At 44.1% G+C, this 16,817-nt stretch overlaps 1 protein-coding gene across 2 annotated transcripts in view; it reads left to right on the top strand.

Annotated features, from left to right (window-relative positions):
- The window catches only part of FCHO2 (FCH and mu domain containing endocytic adaptor 2), a 1,284,287-nt gene that overhangs the window by 577,742 nt on the left and 689,728 nt on the right, over nucleotides 1-16,817 (top strand). For both annotated transcript variants that reach the window (XM_069627506.1, XM_069627507.1), the window contains exons 10-11: nucleotides 1,357-1,429; nucleotides 14,815-14,839. In XM_069627506.1, coding sequence (XP_069483607.1) covers nucleotides 1,357-1,429; nucleotides 14,815-14,839 — 98 coding nt within the window. The remainder of the gene's footprint in view (nucleotides 1-1,356; nucleotides 1,430-14,814; nucleotides 14,840-16,817) is intronic.

The raw sequence follows: 16,817 nt of genomic DNA, 5'->3' as shown, positions 1-16,817 counted from the left end.
TTGGTAGAGCTGTGCGTAGGTGCCAGCGTCTGCTGGTGAGTATGGCAGTGGGCTGGCAGAGCTGAGTATTGGTGCCCATATTGTAATGGAAGGAGTTTCTATAGATCAGTATTGAGATGTATCCTAGGATCTCAGAGCTGTGTTGACCCTAGTATGGGAACGCTTTGTTATGCGTGTCAGTACTGACGTACATTGGTTGTGGTGCTTGTGGTTCACAGTGTTGGAATAGCGCTGTTCTGACCATTGGGATTGAGGTGCATTGGCAGAGCTGTGCATGGGATTCAAGGCTGAACTATCAGGCGATTCTGCAGATTAGGATTACAGCACATTTGCTGAAGTGGATCTCGATGGCAGTTCTACAACGCCAGGTGATGCTGGAGGTTTGGTTGAGGTGCACTTACAGAGCTGTATTTCAGTTAAAGATCTGTGCACGAATAGCAAGAGGTACCACAACTCATAATAAAGCACCTTGGCAGAGTTTTGTTTGTGACCGCAGAATTGAAGTAACAAACAGGGGAGATTGGCATTGGATGGCATAGCTATGTGCAGGTCCGTTTGTGAAGTGAATTTGTAAGTAATCCTGGAATTCATTCAGGCGCCTTGGCAGAGTGGCTTCCTCTCAGTGATGGACTAGGACTAGGTGCTGCAGGTCTAGGGTAAGGTGCGTTGCCAGAGCCCTGGCTGGTTCCAGTACTCGAATAGCTGGGTTGCTGCATCGTAACATTGAAGTGCATTGGCAGGACTCTTTTCAGTCTCTTCACCAGAACATTGTGTGCTTCTGGAGGCCAGGATTGGGTTCCATCGACAGAGCGGGTTTGGGTTGATTTACCGAAATGGCTGGAGCTGCTGCACGTATTTCAATAGTGAGGTACGCCCCACCCCCCGTCTACCCATGACTGTGTGTGAACACAGAAGCAACGGTATTGGCTATGCCAGCGCGTGTTTACTTCAGGAGTGTAGCAGTGTTTAGTTTTACCCAATGAGTCAATCATCCCCCTTTTGTAGAGTCAAATTTAGTGGAGTGTCAGCTCCCTCTGTTTTAACGGTATGGAGTACAGCCCTAAATGTTGAAAAATTGAATACAAATCATTGTTATTGGAATGTGAGACATGCAAACAGAATAGAAGAGGTGCATATTTGTGTGAGTGTAAGGTTTATTGTATTGATACAGTCTTTGCAGGTAATGTGTCTAGGAATATAGTGCTATCTGGCAAGCAGCGTTATTGGGCGTAACTGAATAACAATTGTTTTACTATGTGAATGCCCAACCTTACTACTCTTTTGTTTGTTTTTGTTTTAAAATCAAAATGGTGCCAAATTCAGGCTAATTCTACAGCAATTCTCATTTTATTACAGGCGTGAAACCAAGGAAAAGAAAAACATTTGGTTTGTCAGGAATAATTAAGAAGGACAAAGATACAGAATCTGTGTAAGTACGCTCAAATAATGACTGCTTCATTATACAGGGAATGGCACAAACTCTTCAATTGTTTTCTGTACATGAGGTTCTTCTGTTTGAACTTAAAATCTGAAATATGGCTCTGAAATCTTCCTGGTGGGTTTTCCTCCCCATACATGCACAGAACGTTGAGTGACTTGCTACTTACCTCATGCTTAATCATTACCATTAGGAGTTCTTTTGGCTCCAATGAGACATGATGCCAATCAGTTTTCTCCTGCTTCGTTGGGGTGTTTCTTTGGAGCACTCCATTACCTTTTGATAAAGGCTCCTAGTTGGTGTTCTGCAGCTCCAATACTGGCTACATTTGCAGAAATGAATTCTGTCAGAAAATGTTTCACCATTGGTGCTCCAGTTGCCCACTGGTGTATTAATGCTGTGAAATCCATGCCTGCTTTGTCGGCAAGTACCTTTGAACGTTCACTCTGGTTTTGAACGCATAGGTACAATTTTGGCTTGAGTTAGTTACTATGTCGATCAACATTTGGCCAACAGTAGCTAGTCTCTTTATTTTCCGGTTAATATTTTAATACATACACTTACATCCCGTCCCCTTTCCTCCATACTTATGAGTTTTCCTGTGATCGCCCTTCTCAGTCATCTGTTAAACCGTGTCCTGCCCAACCATCATTCCCTTTCCCCGCTTTGTGTCAGAAGGGACATGTGGCTTGCCGCTGCTCTGCTTGCGCCTCAAATTTTGTCTTTCTTATGCTCTGACTTTTTCCAAAAGTGCATTGTGCGGGTTGCCACAGCTTTTATTCTGCCAACCCGAAAACCCTTTTTGATTTATCAGAGAGCCTCCCATGCATAATATCGCTGCAATGCATGGGACTGCCTTGAGTCAGAGGTCACTTCGCTCGAAGCTCATGCCCTAGAAAAAGGTGTTCAAGACCACTCCTGCACAAGAAGCCCATGAATATATCAAAAACAGGCATTATGTAAGTGAACTGTAATTTTCATGTGGGCCTCATTCAGGGGATAAGGTAAAAAAACACCTCCCAAACGAGACTATTGCTCCAGTCCACAGGACCATGGTATGGGGTCCCTTCTGTGACTTCTCCAGTGCCTCCACAAGCCACGTGCCTGGATGTGTGGACTGCACACTGACCAAAATGCTTTGGCCAATGCTTCCCGAGCAAACCGCACAGGAGGGCTGAACTACATGACAAACTAAGCCAGCCTACCGACGGGACTGGATCTAGCTCCAAGGCCTCATCTGAGGCTCATCCCACCTCTTCCTAAATCTGCCTGCTTTTACTCTTCGCCCACTGCAACTCATCCAGAACAGGATTGCGAGACTTGTCCTTGGCCTCAAGCACAGGGATCATATCTCTCCAGGACTGAAATCTCTGCACTGGCTCCCAGTGGCTGCAAGGATTAAGTTCAAAACCCTCTGCATTGTCCACAAGGCCTTCTGGGGCCTCAATACCTTCAACTCTCTCTTCCTAAATATCTTCCTTCTTGAGATCTTCTCTCACCCGCCTCCAACTCCCTCAGGGTCAGTCGCTTCTCCAAGCAACGATTTGGTGGTAGATCTTTCTTCGGTCAGGCCTCCCTCTGGAACAGCCTCCCTGAAACTTGAGGAGAATCATCTCCAGTTCCGGAAGCACCTCACAAACTTTCTCTTTGCTTCTGCTTTTTCTCCTCCTCGCCCCGGCTGAATTCCTAGCTGAAACTGAAATTGCACTGTCTCCCTGCCCACCCTCTGATCTCTGGCCCAGGTCCCCTCCCCCGCTGTCACACTCCTGCACTGCCTCCGGGCAACCTCTGCACTTGGGGACTGTCTCTGTATCCCTTCAGTCACACTTCCAGCACTTGACACCCGATGTCTGCACTTACCCTTGCACTTGCCACCAGCTGGCCATACCTTTTCCTATTGTTATTTATCTACTATCCCATGTACTGCTCCCTCCCCATTCCCCCCGCACCTTCCACTTCCCATGCACTTGTGTAATCTGAATGACACCTGGCCTAGTAGGATTGTTGTCTATGTCTTTCCACTGTTCCCCTCCCTTGCCTCGTCGCGCCTTGAAACACTTGTGTATAGGCACGTTCTAAATGCCATATCATATCATGCACTTCACCAGGATAAGTCCGGAGACCCACCAATTTGAGGGTTTACCACTGGTCAAACAGATCTGGCGATGTACAATGCCACAGGCAGTTGGCACCCAAACACTCTTTCGCTGAGGTTTCATGGTAGGTAGGAGCAGGGCATCAGTGTCTCACAAACAAGCATGAGACTCCATAAGGGTACAATCAAGCATTCACATCCCACGTAACATGGCTGAACAGTGGCTAAACAGAGCTAGGCATGAGAAAGCAAAGCATGCCTTCACTGCACAGGGTCAAGATCCAGACTCCGCATATGGTCCATCCCGCCCAAATCCATTTTGTCGATTGGGGTGAGACACAGAACCCTCCCATACCGGACCACCACACAAGTCCCTCATAGTACATTTTCACTCCTTCATGACCAGACCAAATATGAGATCCTTTTTCAAGAGCATACTTCAGGAGGTAACGCCACACTTGGCAGAGCCACCCACCTTAGAAACTGGTATTCAACCAATGCGGGCATAATAAATGTTGCTCTTCTAAAGGTGTCAACGCTGGCAGTAATGGCGCGTCTTACTGCACAGGCTCAAGGCAGTGCAATGATAGTGACTCCTTGTAGTGCCTCTATTTCTGAGGTTTTAACCTGCCCAACTCAGCCAGGTCATCTGGATTATCAATATCCCCTGAGCCATATAGTATTGAGTCAGATGAGCCAGATGAAATTCCTCAATCCGTAAAAGCCTTTCATGACAAAATAGCCAATATTATAGAATTCCTGGAACTCCCCGTGCTGGATGCCTCACTCCTAGAAACCGATGTCCTTACTTCTGTTCGTGTTTAATATGTGAATAAAATGGGATTTCCGCTACAATGAGACTTGCTGAGAGAAGGTATGAAGTTGTGGGTAAATCCCCATAGTATCAGTCCAGTTAACAAAAAGCCAAATGCTGAAAGATAAACTGTGTTGGTTCCAAATCGCTTCACAATCAGCAGGGGTTTCTGCTTCCCTGGGCCACGGGAAACAGTCATCATCTTTGATAGGCCCACCTCAAGTCAGGCCTTAAGGTATTTACAAAAGTAATGGATACCATAATGTCACATTTGCGTTTTTAAGGAATTCCTATTTACGCCCAACTGAAGGATTGGCTATACACAGTTTTGACACCTGGTTTTTGTGCTGGACCTCACTGTGAACCAAGATAACGCAACATGGATTCCTACACCATTAATCCATTGCATTTGGTTAATCTAGAACTGAGCTGGATGAAGTCTGCCCTACCATGGAAAGGATACATGATATGAAATCCATTTGCAAAGCTTTCACAACAGCAGCATGTTTGCAGTAAAATATCAGAGAGTGCTTGGTCTTTTTACATCATGTATCCTGGTGGTTCGGCATGCAAGACTAAGTCTGCGACACACTCATCTTAAAATGGTGTGTCGCTGGTCTCAAGACTCTCCACCTCAGTCAGAGTTGATTCCGATTGCCACAGTGATGCATGCCGATCTACTCTAGTGAATCATTGCTCAAAACCTGACTATTGGAATGCCTTTCACCCCCGAACCCTCCCAATCCTGTTCACATTGTTAGTTCTTCAAGCTATTGGTTACGTATCTGCTTCTATTTTTTATTCACTTGCTTTACTACATTTTCTAGAATTCTGAAAACTGTTTCTGACTATTTTTAAAATGAAGTGCTAGTGGTCGTAGCACGACACACCAAGTTGAATGTCCGTGTAAATTCTAGATAAATAACTTTATTTTATACATTCTGCCTTACTTGTATTATTAAGAGTGCTCTGTGTGTGCTTAGCTGAACCCTTCATCACTCTCGTATCCTCCTAAGCCTTGCTGTTTAGTCACACTATCCAGATAGTGTTTGGCTAGACATTAGCGCGTGTCCCTGTTCATCAGAATGGGATGGCTTCCCAGAATCTGTTCTCGGGGCTGATTCTGAAAATCCATCTTAACAATTTGTGGCAGTGGTGGGATAAAGTGATTGGTACTCTCTGGAGGCTCGCTGGTCTGATCCTATAGTGCTCGTTACACAAAAACCTTTAAAAGCTCAGTCCTGTGAAGTACTATTGCTGCTACAGTTATGGAAACATACATACTGAAACCTTATCTTTGCACAAAGTTAATTTCTTAAATAAAATGTGTAATGAAAAAGGTTTGCATACTTCTGGTAATATGAGTGGATTAGTGAAGAGCATCTTAGAACACAAGCCATCTAGGAAAAGTGCCTTTTCATGAGTCTAGTAATGTTGATGATGGTGCAGGGCTCGGGGGTAGTGGGCCTGCCAATGGTTCTAATAATGAGGAAAGTTAAAGTGATCCTCAAAAGCAACTGTTTCTATTGCTAACAATATTGATGCTGAACGTTTGTTCGAGCTTGAGTAGGAGAAACTGAGAACCGAAGAGATGGATTTGCAGTATAAATTGGCTAAAATGGAGTCTGATATATAACATGGTTTTCCTGCTGGAGCTTGAAACTCTGAATGGGGTAGAAACTGCTGCAGAGCGTCTGGGACTAGCTCTGTGCCCTCTTCTCATCCATGGTTTCCTAATGATCTGATTGATGTGTATGACAAAAAGAATGACACCATAGAATGGTTAACTGCTTTTATATCATAATAATTGTTCTTTTATAACACGCTTAATACCGTAGACCAGTTTCTAAGCACAAGCTTGGATTTTGAACCTGTGTTGCTATGCGTTGTCTTGCATCCAAGACAAACGTGTTTCCCCTGAGCTATCCTCCAGGCCTTTGAATTTGTTTGAGATAGGAGAAGTTATTGCGTCTGATAAAAAAAAATGCTTAGTTGGCTTCCTCAAAGTGGGTGAGTGCCATTATTGAGTTGCTAAACGCTCAGACAAACAATTTTAACAAATTAAAACAGGCTTTGCTCTTGAAGCTTATGAACCCCACTGCCCAATACTTAGAGGTTTACAGACCGCAAAAGTTAGGAGAATATTACTTGGGTCACTAATGGACTCCCTAAAAAATATTTGGGGGTTGGGTTGGCAGTTTTAAGGTAACCACTTTTGAAGGATGATCTTGTAATGCTTGAACATATTTTTGTTTCATGTTCTCCAGAGCATAAGCAGCATTTAGTAGATTTGAAGGAGTTGGATCCTAAGAAACTGGCTATTCTAGCTGACCTATGGGTTTCCCATAGGGTGCCCAATAAGAACAAAGCAGCTCCTCACTGGTCTGCGGAAGGGCAAATGCAGTAGGAGAACAAGGTTGGTACTGATAAAACTGGATCCCATATGGCCCAAATAACCAGATGTGGTGGGTATGCCACATTGAGATCATGGGGATAATAAGCCTCCTTACTTTCACAGATCCACAGGATCTTGAGTACTCTGTGGAGCAAGTGGTCCCTTATGACGAGGGATGCATTCTCAAAGGGGCATCCTTCTCCTCAGGTTCTCTTTACCCTTAAGCATAAGAGCTGAGGTTATCGTAGTTTCCCTTGAATCCTCGGAGCCAAGAGTGGATGTGAGCATGCAGCCGTAACGGAAACACCCAAGTGCTACTTTAAGGATAGTGTGCTCATAGATGGAATAGAATCCTCTGGTATCTGGGACACCAGGGCAATGTGGGGGATTGCACATTGGTAAACCAAGAAGAGTTGGCCAGAGCTCCTCGTAGACGCACCAAGTTGGCTGATGGTCCCCTTCAGATGTACCCAGTAATGTCTGCTACTTTCGCTGTAAATTGAGTAGTCCAGATTCCTGAGTGTGTTCAGAGTCAAATCCCTGGTAGAGTGAGACTAGACCTTAGCGTTTGTACCTGTTCATCGTAGTAGGATGGCCACTCAGAACCTGTCCACTGGGCTGATTCTGAAAATCCATCTTCACACCATGCCACAGTAAGAAAATGTATCCAGACTGGCTGCTCCAGTGTAGGCTAGTCTAGCCATGTAATAGCACTTGTCATGTTTGCTTTATCCTTGATGCCCAGTAGGAAATACCATGCCATGCCAAAGCTAGTTTAGACCTATTTTCTTACTATGGCATTATGCCATAGTAAGAAAATATGGGCCACCTTAAGAACTCTTATGTTGGCTTTACACTTGATGCCTGTAAAAAATGGCATGCCACTGTAATGAAATGGGTCCAGACTGGCTACACAGTGTACACATTTAACCCCCTCCCTTTGAACTCTCACATTCTTTGCTCATTATTCAAGTAACACTGGAATAATGGGCAAAGACATTTTGTGTGCTTATTTACTGGCCTTCGCTGAGTCCCTCACTCTGTAATGACTGAGGAGTGAAGAGAATCTGTTCACTGGTCTTTTCTCTCTCTCTCTCTCTCTCTCTCTCTCTCTCTCACACACACACACACACACACACACACACACACACACACACACACCCCCAAACTCAGGTGCAATCAGTCTCTCTTGCTTTCACTCACCATCTTACACAAACCCGCACACTGAGACACATTCAATATTTCACTTACCTTCCCGCAGCGCGTCAGCCGTGAAATCATCAAAGTTGCACATGCTCACCCATCCATCTTTCTGCTCTGAATCAGGGCATGGACAGGATCAGCACTTTAACCCCAGCCCTGTCTCTGACAGACCTAGAGAGGGATGGATGAAGAGGTATCAGTTTCGCTCATGGCCTGGATTTCCAACAACCATGCGGGGAAATGCATGCTGTGATGTCTGGTGATGTCACTCTGCCTTTTGTAGGGCTGCTTATGGGACAGTGCAGGGCTCTCCCGACCTAGCCCATGTTCAGCCCTATGAAGACCATAGGAAACGGGAGGATCACTTTTCTTTGCATTTGCAAGGTATCTATGTTTACATTCTTTGAAAATGCAAAGACTACATTTGCATTAAGAAAGTTAAGGGGAGTGTGGTGCCCTAGCACCCCCTATGGGCGACCACCCCTTGTGTCACCTCATTCTGATAGCCACAAGGTGTCTGAAGAGTATTTGGTACTCGGAACTACAGAATTTGGAGAACAAGCCAGCCTAACTTCTGTTTTGGGCAAATCTACTCTCACAGCAAAAGGGTATAGTACACCTCTCCCCAGCCACTTACTTTAGCAGCCTGGTCCATGAAGATGTAGTTTGCAGCAATTTGGGCTCTCACTGACATATAGCTTATTCACCTATACAAGGAAATAGACTTCATTCTGCTATTGAGGATCTATCAACAGACAATGTTTTTTATTTCATCACAATCTCTGCTGACTCAGGCATTTCCGCAGACAGTCATTTGATTTGAGGCTGGTGAGTATGAAAACACGGTTTTTGGTGGCAATCACGTCTGTCCCTAGGATATGTGAATTAAAATAACCTTACCCTCTTTCATAGAAACAAGCTGGCTCTGGGAATACACCCTACTGAAACTGGACACATTTTCACATTAATGAGGAAATCTATCTACCTTGACTCTACACAACCTGGATGTGTCGAGAGCTCTGAAATTGTATCTAGAGAGAACATAGAAAAAGACATTTAATTTTGTCACACATGCCACAACACCACCCACTAGACATCACTGGAAGTTCATCTCCAGTTCAGAGCCACTGAGCAATGCATTGTGGGTATGCACATTAGATGAAATTCCTTTTTTAAGCTCCAGAAATTTCCTTTGTCTTCTAAGGCAGCACTATTTTATTCATAACATTTTCAACCAAAGACAGGCATCTTTCAAGGCTGCAGACGGCTGCATACATGTTTCATTCTTATTAAGAATCATACAACCTTATTTTTGGAGCATTGGGGTATGTTTAGCAATCTCAAGCAAAGGTAAGGTGGGTTTATAAAACAGAAAAAAGGGAAATCCGGAGGTTAGAAAAGTAAGCAACTTTTTCAAACTTTTGCTGGATGTTCTCCAGTTGGGTAGCATCAAAAGCATCAATTGCTTGTTGGCTAGTGTCTACCATTCAAGAAGCTTAAGAGGTAAGAAATAAGGCCATTGGTAAGAGGGCCAAATCGGCATATAATGCTTTTCAAGGATGGTTACGGCAAAAGCAGTGTGTTTTTTCTTTTGACATGTTCCTTTGAATACTATATACAGAGCGACCACATGGATGCCACCTCCCTCCCCATGCATTTAAACTACTGATTAGAAAGCAGATCAACATGCTAAATTAGGTCCATCGTTTCTACAAGTAATATATGAGAACTAGTATTTTACATTCGTCAACCCTACATTTAACATTTTTTAATTCTTCTCAGGAACTGTTCGGAAAGAACTATAAGGATGTGGAAAAATATATCACTGTATTGACTATTGTTCTCCCAGTGATGTTATGGCCTGTTACTATGCTTTTCTACTGTTCCATATAGTACTTTTGTGGGGTTTTGTGCCCTCACCTGTGAAAACCAGAGCTGAAAAGGAGAACATGAAAAGAAGTGAAATGAGGAGGGGGAAGCGGAAAAGGAGGTTGCAGACACAGAGCGGAATTTCAGCGTGGGGGAATTGCTTTGTATTCGTATGGATGCATCCTGGTCCACGAAATATTGATTCTCTTCTAGAGAGAGGCCACACAGAGGTGTGTGGGTTGAGTTAAACATAGGCATTAGGATTCCAATGCAGATTTGGAGTATTAAAATGTTAGTGGAGGCATTTTTCATGTGTGAAAGGCTCGAGAATGTGCTCTGGCAAACCTGACAAATATGCAGACTTTAATACCGGGTTGTCTAGTTATTGTACCTTGGAAAAGTTCCTGAATGGTAATTCTGGGACTGCCAAGCCAACTTCAGAAAGTAGCCTGCCCATAGAGTTAGAAGTGTGTGGCAACATGAATCTTGTTGGACACTAAGCACGGGGAGAGGTAGACAGAATGAATAAAGTGTTAAGGATCATGCCTGGCCCCACATGTAAGGTAACAGTTCTTTGTATTCCTTTTCCTTTTGACAAACAAGTTAATGCCTTAATGTGTACTAACACATTAAGCATTAGCCCAGGGCCAAATGTCAATGGGATTTGAATGTCTAGAGAAGCCCCTCAACGCTCACACCAGAAAAAATACACCCCACTAGGGAAAAAGGCCCGACACACCTCTTGCAAGGAAAACCAGGTTTATTCTCATAAAAAGTCAAATACGCCCCAGCAAAAGAATGAGCTGCCACAGAGCGCTCTGACAAAATCAGCATGTGTGATAGTTTATAAAGGTAAAAAGCATCACAACTGACGTACATCACATAGGTTACAGATCCATGTAGCTGATTGGTGCAATCCTATACATAGGCGGCCTGCTCCATATGGGATTCCTGGTCATTGGTCCCAGCTTCTCCTGCCTGTTTGCTTCCATGTGGGGTTGCATGTCATCCAGCTCGAAGCTCCTATTAGCGCAATTCAGTGCAGCTCCTATCTATGGTATAATGTGCACTTGGTACTGCAGACATGGGTGCAGAGGCTACTTTTTAGGTCACTGTAACTCTAAAACCCTGCTTGATCCCATACGCGTCAGCACCGTTCCAGTTCTTCCCACCCAATGCTTAAATAGGTTACTTTCCCATCCCTGGTCCCTCGCAGCACAAATCACAGGGGTCCAGGGTCTTCTGCTGTGATCTTTCTGATAAATTGGCGATCTAACAGTTTTATGGTCAGTGGTCTGGGGCTGGCTGGCCCCCGGGATTGCCGGGGTCTTGGGATGGTGACATCTGGGCACTGTAACTTAGGGTTTGGACTGGTGAAGGTCGGAGGGTCGGGCCCTCCTTCTTGTGGGATAACTGTTCACAGGGTGCTCTTGTCACCCTCATGGCCTTGCAGGGCACATTCGTTCTGGGATAAGAATGCTAATAGTATGAGACAATGAGAGGTTTATGTCTGTCCGCGGGTTTGGTTTTCCCCACTGCTGTCTATGCTGCAACCCGATCCTGCATGCATGCGTCTATCTCTATGTTCTGAGCCTGGGCCTTCTGCTTGGCTGCAGCGTGGCAGTAGTCCTCGATTCCAAAATGACAGCTAGTTTCTAAGATGGTGTTTCACTTTCAGCACAATCTATACTAGACAGGTAATATCTTCCTATAAGACCGTATCTGTACACATTTCCCTCCCCCCTACTTCCTTTCCCAATACCTATAACACGCTCTCTCATCCGGAACCTCTGGGCGGGCTGGGACGATCGTCCCAGCTTCCCAACTTTTGTCAAGACGAATGTAAACCCAAAAAATCGTAGCATATTGCGTATGAAATGATCATTGAGGATTTGCTCAGCAGCAGAGCAAGGTCCTGTATTGCTCTTCCTCTTACCCATGAAATCTCCCCTTTTGCCCTGTGATATATGGACACAATTGAACTCCTTGATTCGGGAGTAGGCCCTGAATATTTAAAGTACAATCTGTGTGCAAAATGTGTTGTTAATTACACTGAGGTACATGCAAGTACAATGCATGCATATGTTAATGTTACAGTAATATGCCTCCAAACTGCACAAATGTCCACTGTAGTAGCTTCAAAACATCTGCGTCCACCAAGGACCTTCTCTCTCTGTAGCACCACCTAGAGAGTCTAGACCACAGTCTGCGATAGGAAAATAATTGTTGGGGGAAGATTAGAGGATGGGAGAGCAGGAACAAGATATTTCAAAACGAGGAGGCGGGTGTGATGCAACAGGGGAAGAATGCTTTGTGTTAACATGGTTGTTAAGATGGATTACTAGAATCTGGCCTGGTGGCCATAATTTAGGAGGCCACCCTAGTTATTGTGAACAGCGGATCTCTGTGAGGTTAGCTAAAATCTAATCAAGGTAGCAACAGAGAGCAGTCAAGGCTATTCTCAGAAGTGTTTGACTGTTGTCAGCGGTCCACAATGAGTCCACAAAGTGAAGCACCCAATAATTCACTTTAAACAGGAATGTATTAAAATATAGCATTTATTCTAGGCCTTAAACCCACACTAATAAATTCAACAAGCAGGTGATAATATCATACAGCACTCAAAAGTAAAAATATATACAGTCACCATAGGTTCTTAAAACGCATTCTATGACTTAAATCAACAAAGGAGTTAATTAAAGTGAAGTGATGCAGTAAGTTGGAACCAATTCACAAGAGAGATTCCCTAGCTTCAGCAGTCCAATCCCTATGAAGAGTGGGGCTTGGCCCTAAAAGTCACAATGATTCTCCCCAGAATGTATCTGTAGCTTGTAAGTTATTTGTGTTGGTGATTGTGCAAAAGAAGAGATGCAGCAAAGTTACTAGGTAAGCAAAAAGTAAAATGTGTTTATCTTTCAAGTTCTACTGCTCAAAAAAGCAGTAGAATTGAAGGATATAAAGAGACTTGTTCTCAATGTTATCCTCAGGAGGACCGGGGGTGACAATTACGTTGTTTACTTACCTCCCCGACTCTCCCAGAGGACTGGGGATCGCTGGAGGCTGGTTTTACTGCCATTGGTTCCAGTGAGAGGTGCCCTCAGGAGCTGTGGGTGCAAGGATTCTTACGGTCAGGTCCAGGAGCAGAGTGCAACTCTTGGCGATGGAGAAGTCCTTCCAGAGCAGGATCTCTTGAATTCAGGAGGCTGAAATTCAGCCAGAAGGCGAATTATACCATAAGCCAGAGACCACCGGAATTCCGGCTGCAATTGCGGAACAGCAAGGGTTCTAGCGAGGTAGACCACTGGAGAGCTGGTTTAGTCCCACCATTCCAGGAGTTGAAGCACGGCACGGGGCCTTACCTGATCAGGTGTTTTCTGCAGATCTTCATTTGGCTGTTGGATGTTCTTCTACAAGGGATTCATGGTTCCTACGCTGATCTGAATAAATGGCTGCAGGAGTCCTCTTCTTGTCCAAAATCCAGCCTGGAAGCAAGTCCAGAACTACAAGTGATATGGATCTGCACAATTCAAAAAGCCAGTAGTTGTCCAACCAGGGACAACTATTGGTTTCACTCATGCCCCACACCTAGACTCACTGACACTACAGATTTGGAGTGGGGCCAGATAGTACCACCCACTTCTCAGCCACACACAAGGCTTTGTAAAAGCTTCAGCTTTCCTGTCCAAGTGCATGACTTTATATGGGTTTTCCCGACCTGGCAAGATAAGAAGGCCAAACCACAATATGGCCAAGGAACAATTGAAAAGGTTGTGACGTGGCCGTTTTAAGGCACGCTAGAAATAACACACAAATGCTCAAATATAATTGCTGCCACCAGCTTGTCCTGAGGCAAATGTAAAATTAACCAAAATCCCAAGTATAAAAGACTAGGGTTTTACAAAAGTGAGTCCATTGCACTGCATTGTAATAGGCTGTGTCTAATATTGTAAAGTTGCATAAAGTCAAGGACAAAAAGGAAAACATGTTTTCCCGGTGATAATAGTCTGAAGGATGGATCAGTTTACCCATAACAAATTAGCAAAAGGCAGGGAAAGTGAAGCTGAAGGCTTTACTGCCCTTAAAAAAGTCAGAACACGTTAAAAAACAGAGCATAAACGATTGGGGGTCCATAGAAACCATAGAAGGAAAGTTGCCAAAAGAGAAATCCTTCCTAACACTGGGTGCATAGCATTTCGACCTAAATGTATTATAGTTAGAAGAGAAAGAGGAGGGCATGACGTAATGTGTTTCCAAGGTCAGGCTTGGAAGATAGTCCATATTGGTCATGTGGCTCTCCCTCAAACCCCCCTCTAAAAGGCTTAGTACCTTTTCATGGAGAGCCGTCTTGGGTAGGAAAACCAGTGATCAGAGGAGGCAGGTAAAGATGAGCCCTAGCAAGTTTGGCATTGGCTTTGGTTTTCTTTTTCTGATGTCCACGCTCATCTAACGGGTTGCTCTGGCCTGGGCCCAAGGATGTTGACATCCTATGTAGCATTGTCAAAGTGGAATTATGGACTACGCAGTTTTCACTACAGTGAGTAAAAGCAATATTTCACCTTTTAATGTAAACATTTTGTTCACGCCCTTTAATCACCATATACTTTTGTCTCTAAAAGAATGACACCTTGGACCATATAGAGGACTGCAGTATTGGCTGAATGTACAACTCTGACACAGTATCACAGATTACTCAGTCTCCTTTATGCCAACTGGTTTTCAGTGCAACTCTAAAGTATTTCCACAGCTGCCACTTTTAACAGAAATATTATAACCATGGTAGTCTGCAACTGATGACATAATGTGATGTCAAGCTGCCCCAGGATGCATATCCCAATATGAAAATTGTCAGTGCAAAGTGAATTGAACTAACTTTACTGGTTTCTGCTTTCTTCTATTTGTTTTATTATATCGTATTTGCTTGACTGCTAAATGAATGCTGTATCTCTGCTATATATGTAGGAAGTATACCAATTTCTCTTCAAACTTGTGTTTCTTAATAGGGAAAATGCTGATGCTGACTCTGTTGTAAGTATAACTGCTGATTGTGTTTTTGGCAAACCCATAGGAAGGCCTGTACCATATATTGTTGCTTTTTTGAAAATTCTATTGACAAATGCACATTTTATTGTGATTCTTAATATTGTAACTTTTCTTGTTAGTTCCAAGAACATCTGGATTGAGGTTTAGAAACATACCAACTCATGGAACATGTGAGAGAATTAGTAAAAGTTGAGTTCCTTTAAAGAAACCCCTATTCAAGATAGCATGGAAAGTAAAAGTATGTAAACCAGATGTGGATATATAAAAGTAAGAAGTATTTTTAATGAATGAGATTTTAGTTAAATAGTGACATCCAGGTGGGTGCTGTAGAGGCCATCCAAGGTGGCGGTGGTAAATAGAAGCTCTGTCCTACAGAATGAAACCTTAAAAAACGAAGCAGAAAGGATTTAAAATAAAATAAAAGGTAGGCCGATCAGTGTTGTATGCTTGTTGAGCATACTGGGCTGGCGAGCTGAGCCTAGAAAAACGTGTTCAGCGTGTCGCTGTGGGGAAAAGCGGCTGCATCTTGGTCCTGTGGCCTGGCAGGGAGACCTATAGTGGTTGCCTTGCTGTGTGGTTCGCTTGGAGAGCAGTGGTGTGCAGAGCAATATTCTGGAGATGGCGGTGTGCTGATCGTTTTACACAGGGGCAGTACAAAATGAAAGAAAGCACACTAATGCACATTAAATAAAGCAGCATATACACAAGGCGGAGGATTAGTGCATCGCTGACTAAGGAGGTATGCAGCCCACAAGGTATGAGCTAGGGCAACAGTTAAGTGGATCTCCCCTGTGATCCAGTCTAACAGGGCTGCCTTGAAAGTGTGGCAAACTGTCTGCTGATGTTGGTGGAAGTGGGCCAGCAATGAACACCCAGAGCATTCATTATCTGCTGAGAGAAGGAGGCAGATGAGTAATTTTGCTGACATTCTTTTGGGGGGCAGGCAGGGGTTCATGATATCTGAAGGAAAGGGGAGAGGCAAGTGAATACAGTGGTGGCGTGAAGAAATGGGTTGGGGCAATAGAGGGGGCCTTCCGTGGGGGTACATTTTGGAAAATTGTGGAATTAAGTGTTTAAAGTAGTGCTTTGTCAGGTCCAGGTCTTTCTCAGGCAATATGTTCTATTAGACGTACAATAATCATTTACATAATAAGATCACTCATTGTGATGGTGTGGTATGAACCAAACACTTGAGATTGAGGTTCAAGTTCAGACCCTTAAGTGCATAGCATCATGTAATAGAGGCATACCTATTGCATCAGGTAAAACTCAAGAAGGTAACTTGGCAGACTAGTGTCCGGTTGGTGGTATGACAAATATGTGCAAGGTTTTTTTCTCAACAGACTCATTGTAATCAGAGTCCGGATTCCTTAGATTTAAACAGCATCTGGTGTCAAATTCACTTATTTTACACAATGCCTACGATAGTGTGCACATTTTGCTTCATTTGTTCCTTCAAGGTTGCTTCTTGGTTTACATATTGTTACATTCTCACTACGGTTCACCTTTTCAGACTCCTGAAGGTAGCTTCAGCACACACCTAGCAGTACTTAACATATTACTGTCTATTGCGCTAGGGGATACCTTACCAGGAGGAATCTCTCCACCCAGCCCCTGCCCAAGTGCTTGCCAGACTGAAATTATGCCAACCCTCCAGCCATAGACTCTGGCTGTCTCTCTGGACTCTGCCAGGATCTGGCTTGCCCAGCTGGCTAACAACAATTCTTCTCGCAGTCACTTACCTTTGCCAGGCTCTGGGTTATGTCCCTGTGTAGATTAACAAGTCTTCTCTCCTTTATGGGTTCTGACCCCGTCCATGATTTGGACTTAAGCCCCCTAGCAGGTTCTCTGCTGCATGCTGTCCTTTCTGTTTGACTGTTGTGAGGGTCTGATATATAGCTCTCATTAAGCCGGGGGTCCTTGCTATCTACTTCACTGCCTTTTCTGTTGCTCCACCTCCCTG

This window comes from Ambystoma mexicanum, chromosome 6p, assembly GCF_040938575.1.
Source record: "Ambystoma mexicanum isolate Mex_15411 chromosome 6p, UKY_AmexF1_1, whole genome shotgun sequence".
NCBI lineage: Eukaryota > Metazoa > Chordata > Amphibia > Caudata > Ambystomatidae > Ambystoma > Ambystoma mexicanum.
Note: the sequence above shows the minus strand (reverse complement) of the source record. Positions and strands in the feature narration are given on the sequence as shown.